Raw genomic sequence first — 21,401 nt, forward strand, 5'->3', positions numbered from 1 at the left:
TTCGTCAGGGAGTCGGTCATCGTCGGTATCATCGATAGTTGGCCCGTGCTTTTGACGACTAAATATATCTCGACGCAAGGCGCACTCGCGGCAATAAAGAGTGTGAGGGCGTACCGGTCGAACGAATTTAAAGATACATACATAAAGTTAGGTCGGTCGAAAGCAGTTTCTGCTTTGACGCGAGGTCCTTTGAAGTGGTTTTCGTTGGATCGTGAGTATCAAACGGATTCACCTGATCGTAACGTGGATCGTAGCCGCTTGGGCGTGAACAACCGCGAGACGTTCGTCTAGAAAAAGGAAGGCTCGAAACGACCGGAAACGATATCGTAACAGCTTCTGCTCTGCTTTGAGTCGTCGAAGCGGTAACAAAACGACGCGTCGTCGCCGCTCGATCTCTATTTCTTCGATCTTGAGGAAAAAAGACGGTCGAGTGAAACGCGAGCGTTGCCAGCCTCCGCGGCGTAATAACCAGTGGAGACGCCGCCACATCGGGATTCGCCTAACGAAGTCGTTACGTTTAATTATCGCGCGTCTGCCAGAGCGTACCGATTCCTGGGGCAATTAACGTATTTGTGCCTTGTACCGCGTTACGAGCGAGATCGCGTGTTACGAACAACGGTAATTAGAAACAACCGTCCGTCGATGGCCGATTTCTCGCTTCGCTACGCGACCGCTCGACCACCCGACCGCCCGACCGCTCTCCAGCGAGATAAGAATACGACGAACGTCGAATTTTTTAGCGTAACGAAAAGATTTCACGGATAAGAGAGAGAGAGAGAGAGAGAGAAGGAGGAGGAGGAAAATCGGCGGAGGAAGCACGGTTTCGTTCGATCGCAGAACCGATGGCACCATCTCGCCGTTGCCGCGGTTCGCTCCAGAATTATAATATTTATCTTTCGCGGATAATAACGGAATTGAATCGCGTGAAATTTCTAACTCGTAATGATATCGCGGCCCGTTTTTTCTACACGTTAAACCGTATAATTACAATAATCCGCCGATGATATCGCGCGCGATACACGTATCGCTACCTACGTATTTAGCGCGCAAGGCAATTTCCTGCTTTATTATAATAATATCCGGAGCAATCTGCTCCCTTCCCACCACCCGGAGCGTAGCTTCGTTCTTTTGCAGCAGCTTCTTATTTTCAAACGCGCCGCGTCTTCGTTAGCTGCGCGCATCCCGCACCGATCCTCGTCTCGTCGAATCCGTTTACTCGACATTCGGCAGGATTGTCGCGATAGTTGGGTATCGACGAGGCGGCCTTCTTCGCGCTTCGAGTCGGAACGTGCGACATGTCGCCGCAGGCATAACGGGCGAATTACGGATGGCCGATGAGTTTTCCAAGGCGAGACGAAACGTCGCGCTTCCACCCAACGGCGATCGACCCCGTGTAGAATCGTCGTCCACAGGACCGTGGAAGGACGAGAGCGACGAAACAACGGTGTACCCAACCAGCCGGCTAGGTTGCCGTGGTTAGCGAGCTCCGACCGAGCAGCAGCTAACCACCCACCGGCGTTACCGGTCGCTCGCGTTTAAAGCTCCGCCAGTAAAACGATAAATTGCACGACTCGACGGAACCGCGCAAAGAACCAGGGAGCCACGAGGAGGAGAGAAAGGGAGAAGAAGAGCGGTGGCGGAAAGAGAGGGAACGGGGAATGGCAGAACGAAGAGAGGAAAACGGTGGTCCCTGTCAGCAATTGCCCCCTCTCGTAAGAAAAAATGGCAGCTGTTGTGGCTAGATGCCGCGTACCGAACCATAATGCCGTACCACCCTCCTCGCTTACTCGTCCGCACGGAGCTCGCGCGAGAGGGCATTCGGAGCTCGAGGAGAAACGGGAGGCCGACCGTGCCGAAAGTACCAACCTGGACGGGAGAAAAGAGGACGATCGGACGAAACGGCTCGGCTGCTGAACGAGGAGGAACGATCGGTCGAGGTAAGAGGAACAACGAAGAACCGCAAAAGAGGAGGGAGGCACGTAGGTACGGTTCGCGACGACCACCACCATCTCTGTCGCTGTCGCCGCCGCCGCCACCGCCGCCGCCGGATCCGCCACCCACCACCACCGCCGCCACCACCACCACCATCACCACCACCACCATCACCACCACCACTACTACCACCACCATCGCAGCCACCGCCACCGTCGCTGCTGCCTCCATCGTCGTAGCTACATAGGATCCTACTATCACCGCTACAAACGACTCTACCAGAGGACCATTACAATCACCGTTGGCATCACCGGCGTGGTACTATACTCGTGACGATCGCCGCCACGAGGAGGCTGGTAACGCGATCGGTAACGTTTCGACGACTCGGGAACCAAGGGAAAGGAAGGGAAAGCGTCGAAAGGGGAAGCGGAGGAGCGGAGAGAGCGCGCGAGAAGAAGAGAAAACGCGGTTCGCGGGTGTACGCGCGTGGAAAGACAGCTGGCTGCCGGTTGGCGATCGCGCGCGCGCGCGTGCAGCTCGACACGAAGAAGAAGGACGGAAGCGTTAATAAGGTGGTCGCAAACCTCTCGGCGAATTCCTAGGAGGAGAGAGACTACGGGCGGGGCCGGGTGCTGATCGCTCGGGCGGAGCTTCGCTCGAGGGAACCGCCTACCGAGCTAGGGTCGCCTTTTCTCCCTGTTGAACAGGCCGCCCCATCGTCGTCTCACACCCTGAGAGAGTCGAGTGGCGCGCGTTCTCTCCCGCTACCCCGTGTCTCGCCGCGCGCGTCGCGGACGATCGAGCTCGAGCGAGCCGCGAAGCGCCGGGGGTGGGGGCCGAAACGAGAAGCCGGCCGCCGGTGGCGCGGGTCAGTCTGTCGGGCAACCGGTCGCTCTCTCGTTTCTCGCTCTGTCCGCGCTCTCCGCTCGACTCGACCGCGTTCTCCACGCTCCGAGACTCGATACAAGTCGTCGATATCGTGCGACACGTTCTACTCGAATCGAAATCCAAACTAAAATCGCCCTCGACTTCTCTCTTCCTCGCCTGTTGCGGCCAGTGTCGTCGTCGTCGTCGTTATCGTCGCTGTCGTCGTCATCGTTGTCGTGGTCGTCGTTGTTGTTGTTGTTGTCGTTCCGCGAAAAGTGTGTCGGAACAGTTTGCCCGCCGTTTTTCATACCAGGAGACTCGACGCATCCTGGTGTCCGTGGCGATGCGCGCGCCTCGTCGCGCACTTCGACGATCGACTTAACCCCGGTCCGCGAGCACCGAGTCGCGCGAGTCGACGACCCTCGCGAGGCGCGGTTTCTCTCCGTCAAAAACGATCGTCGATTGTTGGCGCTCGATCGAAAGATTCGAACGTTCGATCGCTGGGACGAAGGCGAGGCGACGCGATCGTCGCATCGCCGCCCGGGAGAATGTGGAAAATTTCTGTTGGGTGGATCGGCGGGCAGGTAACGACTGTTTCCGGAGCGAACCAAAGACCGATCTTCTCTCGATAATAGTTGACAGACGAGCGAGGTTCGAGACGCAGAGCGTGAGGTGATGTTGCTGGAGTCGCGAGGTCTCAGCGGCAGGAAGAGAAACGGATTGACGCTGTCTTCGTTCGGTGGTGGAGGTGGCGGTGGCAGTGGCGGTGGCGGCTGCGGCGGTGGAGGCGGAGGCGGAGGAGGAGGAGGCGGCTGCGGTGCCGGCAGCGAGGAGGACGACGAGGAATCTCGACATCTGTTTCTTGGAAGAAAAATGCAGACCGAGGGTGCCGCCGCCTCCGCGGTTTCCACCGGTTTGTCACCCGGCTGCACGCGCGACGACGGCGACGAGAGTTCCAGCCCTTCGCCGAACAGCAGCCTCTTGAACAATCTCAACAACAACTGCAACTCGAATCGCCAATGCGCCACCGACTTTAGCATCGCGGCCATCATGGCCCGAGATTCTAGGCAGCAGCAGCAGCAACAACAGCAGCAGCAACAGACGCAACAGCAATCGCAGACCTCGCCATTGCAGCAGCAGCAGCAGCAACAGCAATCGGTTCAGCAACAAACTCAGCCTCAGCTGCAACAACCTCATCATAATCGGCAGTTGCAGCAACAGGCCGTCGGCGGAGGGAAATTGCATCAACACGGTGAGCTCTTTCCTTCCTCATTCTCGACGTAGAAATCCGATCGTAGCTGTCTCGTTATCGGGTCGAGCCACTCACCGCAGTTTTTTCTAAGCTTTAGTTCGGGCAATGAAATCGTTTTTCTTCGCGTTCCATGTACGTATGTACGTTAATAATGAAACCACAATTCTCTGTCGTTTTTCTCGGCGAGCAAAAAAGGCGACCGACGAAAGAGCGATCCTATCGATCGTTGGTTATCGGCTATCGGTTATCGGTTATTCGTGGCTGGTTGGTTGTTGCCGGTTTCTTCGAGCAACCTGCGACGAACGCGAGCGAGAACGACGACCACGGCGGTGACCACGACTACGATCGCCGTCGAGACGAGTAGCGTTTGTCTTAATCGCGAAGGGCGTTATTTTTGAAAGGTTACCTGTCGTGGCAGAGAGGCAGAGAGTGGCAAAGTAAGAGGGAAGGAAGGAGGGAATGCGGGGAGATAAGAAAAAAAGAAGAAAAGTAGAGAACGACGGAGCGCTGGTGCGTGGTTAATGAATTATTTAGCGGCGAAGATTGTGAATGAACCGGCATGTAGCCGGGTTTGTGCCCGGGCGCGCGTTAATTCGCCAGGCGAGAAACGGCCGTTTCGCGCAGCCAGGTGAGGTGTCTCATCGGAATTCTGGAAACGATCGTGGCTGCTTTGCTCAGCCAGACGTCCGAACGAGACTCGACGGTGTTTGGTTTCATCATCGCGTATCTTGGACGCCCGCGGCGAATAATCGCCCACGAAGATTCTACGCGGTCGAAATTTACGGTTGGCCACGGTGCAATTCACCCACGGAAACGGACCGTCGTTCCCAAATAAACTTGGGTAAACGGTGCGATGAATCGACCAAACTCTCGTGTGCGTGCACGTGTGTTGGACACGCGCGAATACTCTCCTCCTCTTCCTCCTCCTCCTTCCCCTCCTCCTCCTTTCATGTTCGCCAGCCACCTAGTTCGAATAAATCGCTAATCCAAAACTCAGGAACCTCGTGACTCGTTAACCGGCGACGAATTATGCCTCTCGGAGACTCGCGTTTCCGAGGTAGCGTGTTCCTGCATGTCCGTTCGCGTACGAATTTCGTTCAACCGTTTGAAAGCGTTTCGTTTGGCAAAGTAACGAGACGAACGACACGATGCCGCTTATCGAGCGGCGAACGATACACCGTTGTCGCCGACGTATACAACTCGATGCGAACGTCATCCGTAAAAAAGTAATCAGTGACTCGCTCGAGCAACGAGCTTGCATGTCTGCTTGAACGCCTACTTGGACCCCCGTAGCCCTCGCTCGGCGAACGCCAACCTCGATTCATGACGATCGTCCGGATTTTGTTGTCACTTGACGACCAAACGCATCGGACAACGAAAGTCAACGATCGATTTCCAGATGGAGTCCAGACGACTCGTCGTCTGTGACGCGTAAACGTCGAACCTCGGAGCGAAAATCACGCGGCCGATAGACGTTTTATACGCGTCGAACCATCTGCAATTTGGTGGACGCCCACTTGAATCGGTTTACCGTTCGGGCAATCGCCAGGGCTTCCGTTGCGCCGGTAGTTACGATATCGCACTCTATTTTCCCGTGTTCTTTTCTGTTTCTTTTTCTTTCCTCTTTCCAAGAATCGGAGCTCTTTGTGTCCCAAGTTTGCGACAAACGAGATTTCTTGCTATGATAGATGATAAGTGATAAGCGATATCGATAAGGGAGAACGATTATCGCGTTCCACCGCTACGCGGATGATTTTTAGTCGGACAAACGCAAAAGATGTCAATTACGATAATTTACAACGAATACGGTGTTGGAGACGATTCCGGGGAAATCCTCGCGCCGCATTTTATAGCACACGTTAACGATTCAAGATGTATACCGTGCCTCTGCGTGTCGATCTACCCTGTAATCTATCGACGATCGGTTCGCAAACGTGTGGTCCGCTCGAAACGAACGGACGATACGGTCGGCGAAACGAGGCGATACGGTTCGTTCAGCCGGAATATTGCATCGCACGTCGTTGCTCGACTAAAACCTTTTGATAGTTGTGCGTAGTCGTAGTCAGAGGCAAAGCTAGAAAGCACGGAGAAATTACGGTGATTTTCGTTTCGATCAACGTCGCGTTGATTCGAGTTGTTTAGCGACCACGTTAACTGACAGGCTGTCGGTGACGCAGTGTCGATCTTGCCGAATCGTTTCGGTGTTCCGCTGGCGCTGTCTCGAGACGAGTCCGCGTGTGTGAACCACGTTGTTTGCAAAATACGAGGAGAAAACTTGTCTGCCGGGTGACGAAATTGCTTCGCGTTACGATAGAAACGAGAGTTTCGAAGGATAGAAGGTCGCGTGGGAATTCCGTCGGACATGATCCAAAGAGCACGTACTTCGTTACAACCGGATTAATTTATGTTTCGCGAACAAACAAAATGCTTCTTTTAATTACCTGTCGACAGATTGATCGATTGCTCTGAGTCTCTCTCTCTCTTTCTCTCTCCTTTTCTCTCTCTCGATCAGATAGCGCGTAACAGGCTGGCTACACTCGAGAAAACCGAGATACGCGAGTTTTTGAAGAAACGCCGAGAATCGAACGCTGTCGCGATAGCTCGCTTTTCGATGATATCTCCTATTGCGTTTTTGATAATCGAGAAGATCGCAGAGCAATTTGTAGATTTCGCGGATTCGCGGCAACCGAACGACCGATAAGAGAGAAAACCCGTCGATTATCGTTGTCGATACGCGAACTTGGTTGTTTGTTAGGCAATCGTGTCACGTTGATCGCGAGAGCTTTCGTAACGAAGGACAAAGAAAGACAGCGCGATCGATTTCGAGACTCCGTACCTTGATCGAATCGAGCGGTGCGATCGATTAAAAATAGCCGGCGGAATACGAAATCGGCGATCCGCGAAGAAAATCGTGGCGTAACATAGAAATATGGAAAGAGGAGTGTCTGGGTCGCGAGTCGCGAGGCAAGTTTAAGGCTCGATGCGAGCCAGCGGTTTGCGGCAAATCGCTGCAGCGGCAACGAGTTGAAAGGACAAGGAGATACGTGTGTACGTATCTTTCTCTCGCGAAATAGACGACTTTGAAACAAATACCTGGTTTCTCTGTTCTACCAACGCCACCGCAACGGTGTCGCACGGTAGAACGTCGCTCGTCTGGACCGAGCCTAAAACGACGTGGTGGAAAGCGAGACGAGAAACGCGTGACGCGCGAACGAAGAAGAAGGCGGGAAGAGCTGAAGTTCTCGTAGATCTCGTGGGAGGACATTAGCAGTGGGACGCATTTCAATCTGTCCTCCTTTGCGTCTTTGATCCGGCGGCACTGGTGCGCCGTGCACTCGCAACCGTAACTCACTTGACGAGGTCGCTCGTAAACTCGAACGAAACTCGTGCTCAGTCGGCAGACGCGCAGCCACGAACCGTTCTGGCGACTCGTCATCCGTTTCGTCAGTCGTTTAACACCGCCGTTCGCCGTGTCGAATAAAAATACGCGGATGACAGACCACACATCGCGCCAACCTTCTCTGACCGGCCAATTAGCCGCTACGGCCTCGCGAAAATTCCCGTTTAAACAGTTATTCGCGTTTCGCGCGACGACACCTTCGCTACCGCCTACGCCACTTCCGCCACCGTCGCTGCCCTCGTGCCCTCATGTCGCGTCTTTTTGCCCTGCGTGCAACTCGAGTGCCGCTCCGACTTTAGCCTGGGAATGTCGGATCGTCGGTGTCGCGACCACGGTGGAAAATCACCGGCTTTCCCTGCGACTTTCGTGACCCTCCCGATCCCTGCCACGCCGGAAGTGTCGCTGATTTTTGTCGTGTCAAGCTCGGTCGCTCGATCCTTCGCGATGCAACGATAAAGAAACTCGTTGATTTGCAAAAACCGTGCAAGCATAAACGGGAGAGAGGATAAAAAGAAAATAGACAGAGAGGGAGAGAGAGAGAGAGAGAGGGGCAAGAGACGCAACGATTGGTTTTTCTCTCCCTTGAGAGCGAGGAGAATCAGTTTAACGAGCGAAAGTAATTTTTAAGCGTGCCGCGTTAAGTGAAATACACGGTTGTAAAGTTATCGACGTAGAAAATCTGCTGCGAAAATAGTTGGCAGAGCGGATAGTGTTTATTGTTAATTTATTCGCGATAACTCGAATTTATCGAGTGTCGGAAGTTAATCGTTCGGCCGATCGAGAGGAATTGTTTGTTAGTCGGTGAAACTCGATTTGATTTGCGTTCGGTCGTCGTTCGATCGATTGGAAAAAAACGGCCGAACGAATGAAACACTCCGAGTGGAACTCGCGAACGCGTTTCTCTCGTTTCATCACGGATCGTTCGGAACGGATTTCGCGAACCCTCGTCCGCAGGGGGTTTCTTCTATTTTGCCACGCGTTTCTTGCCTCTCGAAAGCTCTTGGACGAGCGAGCGTCCCTAACTCTGCACGGTTGTTCCAAAGACGAAGGAAATGGCGGAAGAGTCGCGTTCGATGGCGGCTATCGTTGAAAAAACTCGCGCGAGAATTTCATCGCCCGGCCGCGACCTAACGAATTTCGGATGTTCTGCAGCTTGGTCGTAACGAGCAGTTTGCGATCGAACGACCCCTCGGGATCGAACGCGTTTACGCGCGCCGTTTTAGGCGATGGCACGCTATCCAATTTCCGAAATTGCAATCGGCAAGAGACAAATTGAAAACCGATGCGAGAGAGAGGTATCTGTGCGCGAGGGCAAACAAGAGCGTTCGTCGCCGTTTTACCTTGGCCGGAAAGATTGTAATTTCACGAACCGCTGCCACTTGGTCGGCATTGGTCGGGATAATAACGTTAAACTAAAGTAACCTCCGTCGTAAGTGGATAATTATCCTTTAGCAGCCGCTACCGCGGCGTCGTTATTGTCTCGGCCGGGAAGACGCTCTAACGAATGCCGAGGGAGACGAAGAGAGGAAGAGAGAAAAAGTGGGAGAATGAACCGCGCGCGTTCGATTACGCCGGTCTAGAGCCTATCGGCGGCGTGCAAAACACGGAACGAACGATCCTTGAAAATCGCAAACTATCGATTAATTATAGGAACGCGCGCGCGGTAGATTGCGATCTGCTGTCGCTTTCGGGTTATTCGCGGTACAGATGGTTGGCTGGTTCGTCGATGCGTTGGTTGGTTGCGACGCGCGGCTCGAGAATTCGGTCGACCGATCGAGTGGGTCGCGTGATTGCGTTTACGCAACTGCGAAACCGACGATCGAGACGACTACTAATTATCGAGAGAATGAGTGTCATTGTGTCGCGGAACACGGTTCTCGCAACAACAGACGGTGGATGCCTCGTGGCGGTTCGCATCACTCCGCGCCTTACCCCACCTCGTCGCATCGCGTCACAAGACATTAGCTACGAATTACTACTTGGGATAACGGCAATTTTCTTTCGCGGTGCCTGCTTTAGCCGCAAAACGTGTTCGTGGTTGTTCGTGACCCACGCTGCAGCTGGGAACCTTTCGATGTACACGGAGGGAGAGGCGCGAGATTATCCGCATCCGAGTCGAGGTTTCTATATGCCTGTTGCCGATAGCCACGATGCAACCGATTAATCAATTATCCGTCGTCGTGGCTAACGCCTTTTTATTAGCTCGACCCGTGCGCGGTATCTCGATACATGCGTTTCTTTCATCGATAAACGATTCGATCGGTTTTCCTTTTCCGGTTGTCGCGGTAATTTCATCCTCTCTTTCGACCCGTGGCAAACATTATACCTACAACTTCATTATCCCTCGCGTGCTTTTCAGAAAGGGAACCGAGCGTTTCTGGAGTGGTCCGCGGCGCTCCACCGATTCAGGAGGCGATCGTCGCGGAAGACGATCCAGAGACGGATGACGCCGGAAGCACCAGCGGCAAAGCAGCTTCACCCGTGAATCCTCTCCTTCAGGAACGGTCCAACTGCGAAGAGCTTAGGCACGTGGTGTGTCACCTCGAGACGAAAGATTTATGGGATAAATTCAACGAACTAGGCACCGAGATGATCATCACGAAAACTGGCAGGTAAGGTTCCCCCAGATTTGCGTCTCTGGAGAGGGCGAACGGAAAACCAATTCAAATATTCGCGTAAAGACGATGTCGGGCGCGCAGCGTGTAAGCGGACTTGATTAAACGGTTTCCCTCGATTACGATTATCGCCGATCTACGGTACGTGACGAACTGGCGGGCGAGTAAAATTGAACGAAGAACGCGATCGAACAGTCGGCAAACGTCGAGACGACGTTATCGAGAGACGGCGAGAAGAAGAGGACGATGGGAAGGGAGGCGAATACCGGAGAAAGGACGAGAGCGACGCGACGCGGCGGACGCGCGCCTAATTGCCCGCCACGACGGCAACATCCGTGCTGCTGCTGTTGCTGCTCCCGCTCCTTCTCGTTGTTCGCTGACTCCCAAAGGGGTTCCACTACCCTACTGCGCGTTTACTCGCGCGTTGGTAATTAGATCTGCGCCGCGATGTTGCTCGTCGCACCCTCCACCCGCGTCAACTTATCGTCCCTCACCCGGTCGACTTTCTACCACGTCACCCTCCACCGCCTTCGCCACCGCTCCTCTGTCTCTGTCTCCGTCTCTGTCTCCGTCTCTGTCTCTGCCTCCGCCTCTGCCTCCGCCTTTGCCTCCTCCGCCTTTGCCACCGCTTCCGCCTCCGCCTCCGCCTCCGCCTCCTACGTCGTATCCCGGTCTTTACCCTCTCTCCCTCGTTTCCCGTTATTTGCAGAGACTTAAAGGACAAAACTCGAGAGACCTTCCCCTTCGTTCCTCTCGGCCAGAAAATTCTCCCTTCTCGCACGACCGTGTCCTTAGACCCCTGTCTTCGAAGCGCGGCACCGGCGTTTCCAAGCAGCGGCTCGGGTGTTGCGTTCGCCAAGTGGGCGTGAACGTTTCCGAAGGAGGAAATTTGCCAAGCTTTTCGAGAAGTTTTAACGACGACGGCGACCCGTCGACGAAAGAATCGTCGCCGTGGTTTCGATCGACGCGAGAAACAGGGTGGAGGGCGTGGGAGCGGGTCTGGGAAGGAAAAGCGACGTCCCGGGATGAGAGGAAGTCGGGGGTTAGAGGTTCGATCGTGGGTGAGGAGGTCGTGTACAGGGGGTAGGCAGAAGGTGGAATCGAAGAGGCTAGCTTCTCTCGCGAGGCGAGTTCAATTCATTAACAAAGGACGGGTTGATAAATAAAAGCATTACTCACGCTCGTGGCGCTGGCGGGATGAATGCATACCGAGTCGACAAGGACCGAGGAGAAGACGTAGATAAGATCGGCGGGTGTCCCCGCGTTTTAGTGGTCGAGCAGCGGGGGGCCCGACACGGTATTAATGTTTGGCCTCCGAGGCAAAACATTCACGCCAGGCTTCATCCTCTGCCTCCTCGATTCTGACCCTCCGCCCCCTCTGCCTGCTGGTTCTTCTGGTACCCAGCGAACCTGCCACCACCTCGGTGTCCGCTTCGGTGTTGGCGCGTTAACCCTGAAATCGGCGTGGACGGTTTTCGACCACCGATAATCCTCTCTCTCTCTCTCTCTCTCTCTGTCTCTTGCTCAGCTATCGTTTATTTCGCAGGAGAATGTTTCCAACGTGCAGAGTGTCGTTCAACGGATTGAAGGCGGATAGTCGATACGCGGTTCTGATGGACATCGTTCCTGTGGATAACAAGAGGTATCGATACGCGTATCACAGGAGCTCTTGGCTGGTAGCTGGGAAGGCCGATCCTCCGGCGCCCGCTCGTCTCTACGTGCACCCGGACTCACCTTTTACGGGCGAGCAGCTTCGAAAGCAAGTCGTCTCGTTCGAAAAAGTGAAGCTTACCAACAACGACATGGATAGGCACGGCCACGTGAGTAGCTTTGCGGCAAAGACCAAGCTCGTAGTTCGATCGAACAGTATTTGTTTTCGTTTGCGACTCGTTTCGATTTCTTTCGATTCGTTTCGATTCGTTTCGTCCGATTCGCGGGAAAACGAGAACGCATCCAACGCGTCGCTTCGATCGGTGGGTTCGTGGCAGTATCGTGGCCTGGTATTCGATTTCTCTCCGACAACGACAGCGGCAGCGGCAGCCAGCAGCGGACTCCTTAATTCATCGGATGACTGACGTAAATAGGAACCCCGATCGTGGCTACGGTTCTTCACGGTACTCATTTTGTATTCAGGATGTTACACGGTGCCGGACGAAGGCAAAGTGATTCTTTTGAATGGTAAGCGGGGAACGTTCGAGACCAGCAAAGTGCTCCTAATTCATACGCTTTTTCTCCCGTCGAGATCCTCTCGTATCGTCCATCTATCGTTTCCCGAGGCGATAGACGAATCGAAGAAGGTCGAGAGACGAAGAACGGGACGGACCGGGCCGAAGTCGAGAAACGCGACGAATCGGTGCACCGAATACGGTCGAATCGATGCCAGTCGAGGGGGGTGAGACGCAACGTTCGCGAAGATTACGCGATGGTAGTGGTAACAGACTCTCGTTCGATTTAAACGCGGTACGATCGTTTATTTTCAAACGCGTCGATAAAGATACCACGCGCTGCGAATCTTCTGACCGACTCGTAACGATTTCCAGCTGGTGTTGAACTCGATGCACAAATATCAACCGAGGATTCACCTGGTGAAGCGACCGGAGTCGGGTACCGCCAAGCCGATAACAGACCTCGAAAAGGAACCTCACAAGACCTTCATATTCCCAGAGGCGATATTCACCGCTGTCACCGCCTATCAGAATCAACTCGTAAGTCTTGCTTTGTTTCTCGCTACCGTTACACGCTTTTATTCGTTCCACCTTCCTTCCCCAGTTCCCTTTCTCCTCCTTTTTTCCCTCTTTTATCCTTGCTTTCTCTCCTTGGCCCTTTTCGCTTTTTTCTCACGCGATCCTCGACGCGTCGGTCGAGATTTGCCCTGCCGCGCCACGCCGTGACGCATCGCGCGTCTTCCACGTGCCCCCGGGAACGGAGCTCTCTCTCTCTCTCTCTCTCTCTCTCTCTCTCTCTCTCTCGCTCTCTTCCTCTCTTGCCTGCTCGACGCTCGGCCCTTCGCTTCGGATAATCGTTTCCTCTCTACCGATTGAAACGTACAAATTGTCCTACCCCCGGGCTGCCACATTTTCTTCTCGCAGTCGGCGGATTCGGTCGCCATCGCGAATTTTCGACTTGCCTGCGCGACATTTAAATTAACGGTGAGCGCGGGACGTTCCAGTGACTCCAGGCGGTGGTTTTCCGCTTTGAATTGTTAGCGGACGCTCGCGTTGGAACGCGACGACTTAGCCGGAGACCGGTCGTACATTTAACCTCGCGACGATTCTTCTTGCGCGCGTCCAACTACGGATTCCTTGGTTCGGAGCGCGAGAAGGGCGACAGCGCAATCGTATTTTACGATAGTCGTTTAGCAGCGACCGCCTGGTGTGTGGTCTGAGTCGCGGTCGTTCGCATTCCACGGGCGTCGCGATGCCCGCGGCACGACGCGAGATCCGATTTTCAAGCCACGAGAGACGCTCGACGTCTATTCTCTCCTCTTTCATTTCTCTTCGAACAACGCGATCGGAATCCTCGGCCTGTTTCTGTTCCTTCCAAACTAACCAGAATCGTCGTTGTCGTTATCGTCGTCGTAGTTGCTGAAGCGGCTTTCGAACAACGCGCCAGACGAAAGACGGAGCAAAGTCGCAGACCGTACGTTCTGCGATTCCTTAGATTCGGGCATCTCCGCGTAGTTTGCCTCTAATAAAGGCAGAAAAGTGCAAGATCCGCGAGAACTGCGGTCGTTTCGACGAAGAGAGAGAAGGAGGAAAGCGAGGCAATGGAGCGGCTTCAAAGCGCTAACGGGTGGTCCGCGTTGGACGACCCACCCTCGTCGTCCGCGACAACCACGAGAACGTCGGAGCCGTTGATGACGATGATGAGGTGCGAAGAGATGCCCCGGCAATTACCTCGACCCGGCTCTCCTTCCCTTTCCTTTCCTTTCCTTTCCTTTCCTTCCGTCCCCTTCCCCCTCCTACGTCCAATTTCCAACGTCCGTTCCCACTGTTCTCCTCGGCCTCGCACGCTCTTCTTCGTAACTCTCTTTTTCCTATCTCCGGCGTCCTTTGTCCTCGCTTCTGGTCGTTATCACCGTGTTCGACCGCGCTTTTCACCGCCACAGCCGCAACGACGAAGGGAAAAGCGAAGGCGGAGATTCGCGGTCGCGATCGTCGCTCGATACTTCCGATCGCGTGTCACGAGAAAAAAAGCGAAGCGGTGGAGCGAGGACAAGAGGATTTCCGTGGCGTAGAGACATTGGCTCGTTTAGCCGGCCGTCGCGCCGCGCTGTCTCGAAATTGATTCGTCGCGGTTCGCGGCTCTCCCATCGGTCGGTCGGTCGGTCGTCGTTATCGTGCTCTCGGTGTTGTCTTTCGTCTTGTTCGCTGGCTCCGTTGCTCTTCTCGTGCTCGTCATCGTCGAGGGGTAGGCTCGTTTAGCAGGGACCAACTTTTTTTTCCCTGCCAGCCACTTCCCGTGTACGAACTACGTATCGTTGCGGACGGTTTTTGTCTTCCTCTTGTCTTTCCAAGCCGACTCTTTCTCGTAACGACCTCTAACACCGACTCGATTCGTCTTTCTCGCTCGCACGCGTCATAATTCATAACCTAACTGCCGTTCTTCTTCCCTCTGGCCACGCTCGCCGTTGGTATTCCTCTCCATCCGTTCTGCCGGCTCCTTATCGCCAGCTGATGTCTCCTCGCCTTCTCTCGTTCGCTGCCTCTTCTCTTTCGCTCGGGACTCGACCGCCCCGCTCTCCGCGACCCATGTTCTGTTCCGCTCCTAATCGTCCCGCTCGTGGTGGTCGTCGTGGACGGGCCGTCGTTATCCAAAGTCGACGTTTACGCTTCTGGAATAGATGCGTAGATACATAAGTATGTAAATACTTACTACCGTATAGCTACGGGCAGGCTGCCACGTTCCACGCACTATTCGGAGGTTTCCCTGTTCGGCCACCATTGGAATTATCGGCTCGAATCGGTTGCGGTTCTCCGATTTCGTTCGATGTTAGGACGAAGATAACGACGTTGGCCCGAGAGATAACGTTCGTTAGGAGCGTAAGTAACTCTACCGGAGAATAGGGCTCGAAGAGAGACGCGAGTTAAACGTATTCGTCGTGTTTCGTTTAACGATTTCGGGGTTTGTAAAGATAATCGAGAAAAACGACGACGTATCGCCGGAAGGTGTTTTAAGATAAACGCGGTTTCAACGCGGTGCCTCGTAATAATTGCGGTGTAATCGTGATCGCGATCATCGCAGTGGAAAATTCTCGTCGTAATAAATCGCGCGTCGCTATCTTTTTATACCTTGTGCCTCTATACTTTGGCTAATTAGCTGCTCGACGCTGAAACGAGGGGCAACTGCCTGCTAAGTCGTTTCACGTTTCGTGAATTCCGAGAAAAACCGTGAAAAAAGCGAAGAAGCGGGGAGAAACGAAACGAAGAAGGAAAGGGAACGAAGCGAGAAGTAAGGACGCGCTAACGTAAAAAGAAGAGGGGGTCGAGCGCGTCGCGGAACAAGGTAGAGCGGGTGCAAAAGCAGAAGCAGAAGAAGGTGGAGAAGAGGAGGAAACAGCGAAGGAGATGAAGAGGAGATGAAAGAAAAGAAAGAGAAGAAGGAGGAGGAGGAAGAAGAGGAAGAAGAGGAAGAAGAAGAAGAAGAAGAAGAAGAAGCAGTCGATGGTTTTAGTGGCTGCAGGCGTCGGCGTCGGCATGCACGAACGAAAGAAAACATAAATAATCGCGTTCAAATGAGACAGAGGCGGGAGAGAGGAAGAGGAGGAGGCCCCTCTGGAAACCACACACGGCGGCTGTACGCGTTGGCGGCTGGTCGGTTGGCACACACGCGTGTACTTACTTACGGCCACCGGGACACACACGGCCACGCTTCGATTTCGTCGTGCGCGCGTCGAACGCCAAACCACGAACATTTCGCTTCGTTCGCGAAGTTTGTTCGCGACAACGCGAATTCTCGACGAGACGCCGCTCTGTGAAGAAGACAGAGAACGCCAGGAACAGAGAGAAAGAGAAAGAGAGAGAGAGAGAAAGCGAAAGAAAGAGTAAGTTTAGGGAGCATGACAGCGCGCAACCGGCACTAAATAGCGGCCGTGGTGCGCGCCGAGCTTCCAAGCCGAGCGAGCGCGGGACCCCTTCTTCGATGAGCGCGTCTCTATTAAATCTATTATTAGTAGCGGACCGGGTGCGAAAGCATCCCTTTCAATTACCTACGGCTTCATTTTGCGGAGCTTCTGTGGAGGGAGCGACCGAAGCAGAATCGGACCATGTAGCGAGGGAATACTCCTCTATGTCTCTCTTTCTCCTCTCCCTCTCTTTCTCTTCGGTCGAAACGCGAAAAAATTCATATGGTTGGACGATCGATCGATGCTGGCGTTAGCAGGTCGAATCGCTTTCTTTCGCGACAAGCGGTTCGTGAATGGAAACGGTCGAAACTCCCCCGAGTGCGAAGAACCGATCGGTCCCAACAGAGAGAAACGCAAGCCCGCTCACCGCGTTCGCAAATTCTCTCTCAATTTTCATCGGCGCTTCGCAGCTGGACGTAATTGGCTACCTGTCGTTCGATGAACAAACGTTGTTCGATCGGTCCTCGAGCTACCGACTACGATCGAACCGCGCCTTTGTTCAGCTTTCGTTGAAAATTATGTACTTCGTGTCCTGAAAACCGCGCCCCTTTCTTTCCTTCTTTAGCCCAGCCGAGTACGAGGTTTACGCTCGCGAATATCGCGTGACGGATCGCCGTGGACTTTGTTCCGTGCATCGTCGATCGCGTCGGCCTGTCGTTGGCAGCGGCGAATTCGCGAGTCGGTCCTGCAGAATCGCACGGCGATCCGACGAAACCAGAGGGCAACGACCTTCGTTCGCGCATCGACCGATACCGGCGACGACAAAAATCTCCGGTATTTTTTTCGCGATTCCCGCTATCCCGGCCGATATAGAGTAAAATATCTGGCAGGAGGGTGCACCGCTGGCTGCTACGATTTATACGTTCCGACGATGGTTTGGCATCGAGAGGGCGAGGAAATATATCATGGCGTAGCACTCGCCGCGCGTCCACCGTGGACGCTGTAAATCGGTCTGGGAAGTGGTCCAACCGTTTGGTCGGATCGTGTCAGTGAAATCGTATAACTTGATCACCGTTTGCCGGGATAGCCGCGCGTACGATCGACCAGCGAATTTTGTTTTTCATCCGGATAAAGAGCGAGATCGTCGTGGCCTCGCATTCCTTGGAAACTGGCGTTCGGTGTCGGTGTCGATAGACGGACGCAGGCGAAAAGCGGTAGCCGCGCGGCGCGCGCCTCTCGATTTGCCTGAAAGGAGAAGGCGTAGCCGCGTGCGCGTCGAGTTGCTAAATTAATCGGTGCTCGTCGCGAGACCGCCGACGCGATAGACGCGTGGCGGCGAGTCCAGTCCGTCACCGGTTCGAATCCGGCAAAAGGAGCTGCACGATATCAAAGCGAACGGTTCGCGCAAAGTAGCGGCCGCGCTGGTCGATTTCAAAGATAGGCGTATGGTCGCGAGGCGAGTGAACTATAGCTGCCCGGCTGATCGTAAAACGAACACAGCCGAAAGAGAACGACGCCGCGCGGAGACCGAAGCGGAACGACGCGCGCGGTCCAAGTAAGTAGCTAGACGACGAGGACGACGCTGACGGCGGAGGTGGGCCAGATGTTTGGCTAATGATGTCAGCGGAATCGTAACTAAAACCGAGGCAGCTCCGGGCTTAGCGCGGCTTAGCCTCGGCTTTGAACGAAAGAGTCTTATTACCAGGCTGCACGTGCTGCTCCTGAGCGCGAAACCGTAGGGTAATTGGACCACCCACTCGACACCGACTCTAGCTCCCGACCCTCTCTCTCTCTCTCCCTCTCTCTCTCTTTCCCTCTCTATCTCTCTCTCTCTCTCTCTCTCTCGCTCGCTCACAAACACGCGCGGATGCTTTCTCTCTCTTACATCCCGCCTCTCCCTCACTCTCTCTCTCTCTCTCTCTCTCTCTCTCTCTCTCTTCCAACCTTTCCATCTCGACCTTCCCTTCCGGGGGATTTTCGGAGAGAAACGAACGAGGACGAGTCGAAGGACGGTTTTTTTCGTCGAAAGCGAGAAAGCAAGTCGACCGCCCCGCGAAATCATACCGTTTTCCTTTTTCGAATGCGACCGATAGTTTCGGTATTTGGATACGACAGAGGTGCGGGGAAGAGGAATCTTTCGTCCGTCGGGGGTTTACGGAAGCGTGAGACGGGAAGAATCTCGTCACCCCGAGCTAATTCGACTTTGACCGATGCCACCTGCTCCGTCCGCATCGTGGGTGGCCGAATGGCGGCGGTAACGCGAAACGGCCGAACGCTGCCCTCGCAAAGACCAGTTGGGGTAGATTTCTAGCTGCCAACTTTCTCCAGCGAATTTCGAAAGATCGCGAAATCGAATGACCGCGCCTCGTTCTCGCTGTCACCGTGATCCTTCGTTCCCCGGTTCTGACCCTTCTCCTATCTGGAATGCAACGCCGCGTCGTTTTTCCCGGCTTCTTCTAATTTTACGAGCCGTTGATTCTCGATCGATGGAACGAACCGTTTCGAAACGGTCGACCGTTTTCCGATACGCGTCGTTGGCGGCCGACGATGACGTAACTTCCGACTGGAGAAAAGTCGTCGTAGGTAACGAGATGGGGAAATCGACGGCGGCTGACGAAAATCGACGACCAAGATTGACTTTTCTGTTTCAGATCACGAAGCTCAAGATCGACAGCAATCCGTTCGCTAAGGGGTTTCGGGACTCGTCTCGTCTGACCGATTTCGAGAGGTAAATCTTAGGAACGTGTTTACGGACGCGGCGCGACGAACTCTAATCGCCGCGAGAGCGAATACGCGCGTAATCGAGCAGCTTCCCTTTCAGGGAGACGATGGAGTCGATGCTGGCCGAGCAGCAATCGCTGAGGTTTCCCCATCGGCTTCCGTTCGAGATGGATCAACTTCAGGCCGGAGCGGTGGGTAACCTCAGCCTGGAGGAGAAGGCGCTGTGGGCGGCGCGGTCGCAGATGCTGCTTCGGGCCGCGGCGGCGGTCGCGGTCAGCCCGTACGCTCAGCTGGTCGGGCCCGCGGCTCTCGTCTACCCCGGCGCCTCGTCCGCCGGCACCAGCCATCAGCAGCAACAGCAGCAGCAACACCAGCAGCAACAACAGCAGCAACAGCTCGGCCATCTGTGGTGGGCTTCGTCGATCGGGCCGACGCTGTTCGCGGCCGCGCATCATCAGCAACAGCAGCAGCAACAACAACAACAACAGCAGCTGGCAGGGTCCAGCACGCAGAGTCCGAGCACGGGGCCAGCGGCACCTCGGCCTCTCTACCCATCGGCCTTGGCTCTGGCGCACCATCGTTTCTCTCCGTACCACGTGGCCACCGCCCCCAAGTCCTCCACCCCGGTCGGGCCATCGCTCTCTCCCTCGCCCTCGCGAAGAGCGACACCTTCTCCGACAGACAGTCTCGGAAGAGACGCCCAGGATATGTCGCCGTCGTAGTCGACGTCCTCCCCTCGGCGCCGCCGTATCGCGCGCGCGCGCGCACTCTTCCACGACCTCGGGACCACTCGACTTCTCCCCGCACGAGACCCGCTGCCACGCTTCTCGTCGTTCTTTCCGTGTGTCTGATCCTCACCGGGAATCGTCACTGGCAACAACCACGTCGTCGCAGAATTCGCGTTTTCGATCGGAGCAACGTAACGGGAAGAAGCGGAAGAAAAAGAAGAGGAAGAAGAAGAAGACGAAGACGTAGACGAAAACGAAGACGAAGACGAAGACGAAGACGAAGCACTGTATATACGGTACGGTCGTTGTTGGATCCCCTGGCCGCACGTATGTGCATTCTTAAGCGATCAATCGTATGACGACCTTTACTGTATATAGCTATACATATATACGTACGAATTCACGAGACCTAGGTAATATCGACTTCGTTCGTGTAACATAAGTTGTATATTTCGTATCACGACTTATCGTTATCGTTATCGTTATTTATGTTCCAACTCCGTACTCGACGTGGAGAAACGCAGAGCGGAACGTTGCGCGTTCGTGTCCGAAGAGAACGCGCTCTGCGTCTTTTCCACGCAAAATAGCTTAAGCGACGATTCATTGTCGCCGGTATCGGCGATTAGCGTTAGCATAGAGCGTTATATCGTTGATGCTTGTGTTGTGAAGATGCATAAAATATCGCTGTGCAAGCTGTTCCCTTGTAAATAAACCCTAATAAACTCTTGTACCAAGCCTACAGCAGCAACTACCAACTACCAACTACCAACCAGCAGCTACTTATTCGTTCCGCTCCTATCTCCATCCGGACCCGGTTTCTTCGCTCCAAAGCGTGGCAACGACGAATTGCCACGCAGCACCGCGTCTACCGAAGTATCGATCCGTCGCCTCGGTAATGACACACGAGTTGTACCGTTCAACTCCTCCCTTCCGGTGAAAACGGAATTTTTCCTCGAACGAAGCTGGTTTCCTGGTTCGTCGAGAGATGGTCGCCAGATCGTCGGGATACTGGCGGCACGCGCGGACATCGAGAGGGAATCCGACGGATTCCGCAGGATAGGCAATTTCAATTCCCTCGGTTAACCGAATACCGGGGATCGTAGGATGGCCGGACAAAGCGCCGGATTTGTCCCTCGAACCTCTCGACGACGCGCCTTGGAAATTTGAATTCACGGGATCGCCGAAGAAAACGACTCGACTAGCTCGAGAGATTATCGTCGGTCGATCTGCCTGTTCGGGAGGTGCGGAAAAGAAAGGCGTCCGGGCGAGAAATGTTTCTGGCAAGAGGAGGCGGCATACATACATATCGCCGCGAATCGGAGGCGAGCACCGTTGTGGCGTTTTAATGCGAAACGAAGGCATTATAAAGCCATTAACCGTTGAACGAGTCGGCTCGACTCTGGCCGACACAGGTCGAGGCCGGTTGCGTGCGAATGCGCGCATCGACGCTCTTTATTTGAATACACAAAACATTAACGGCTCTGCTCGGACGCTCACCCTCTTCCCCAGCCATAGAGAGAGAGACTACTTTGCTTGTCCGGGACAAGAAACACCGCCGAACCTTCTTCACCGAGTTTTTCCTATCCTATCGTATCCTTCGACCGTATCGCATCTCGAACTCGCCCTTTTTCCTTTTACTTTTCATTCCTTAACGCTAGTCGCGCACGCTTTTAATAACAGTCTGCTCGTACGGTTCGAGGCGAACGTTCGAGATCAGAAAACGCGTCGAATCGTCGATTATCCTCGTGGAAACGAGGAAAGCGAGGCGAAAGAGGACAGAATCGAGAAAGAGAGAGAGAGAGAGAGAGAGGAAGAGGGAAAA

The 21,401-nt window shown here is 54.4% G+C and overlaps 1 protein-coding gene across 3 annotated transcripts; it reads left to right on the forward strand.

Annotated features, from left to right (window-relative positions):
* Window positions 1-820: 820 nt before the first annotated feature.
* Window positions 821-20,509, forward strand: LOC138186518 (T-box transcription factor TBX20). Of its 3 annotated transcripts, XM_069126474.1 has the most exons (7): window positions 821-1,937; window positions 3,669-4,051; window positions 9,811-10,063; window positions 11,613-11,886; window positions 12,607-12,771; window positions 18,782-18,858; window positions 18,940-20,509. In XM_069126474.1, exons 2-7 carry the CDS (start codon window positions 3,673-3,675, stop codon window positions 19,571-19,573), a joined length of 1,782 nt encoding a protein of 593 aa, XP_068982575.1. In that variant the 5' UTR covers window positions 821-1,937; window positions 3,669-3,672; the 3' UTR covers window positions 19,574-20,509. The 3 variants fall into 3 exon arrangements, with proteins under 3 accessions (XP_068982575.1, XP_068982573.1, XP_068982574.1); XM_069126472.1 differs by having other exon boundaries at window positions 821-4,051; XM_069126473.1 differs by having other exon boundaries at window positions 821-4,051; window positions 18,952-20,509.
* Window positions 20,510-21,401: the final 892 nt, after the last annotated feature.

Source organism: Bombus flavifrons, chromosome 13 (assembly GCF_040668555.2).
Source record: "Bombus flavifrons isolate JBK064 chromosome 13, iyBomFlav1_principal, whole genome shotgun sequence".
In the NCBI taxonomy this organism is placed as follows: Eukaryota; Metazoa; Arthropoda; class Insecta; order Hymenoptera; family Apidae; genus Bombus; species Bombus flavifrons.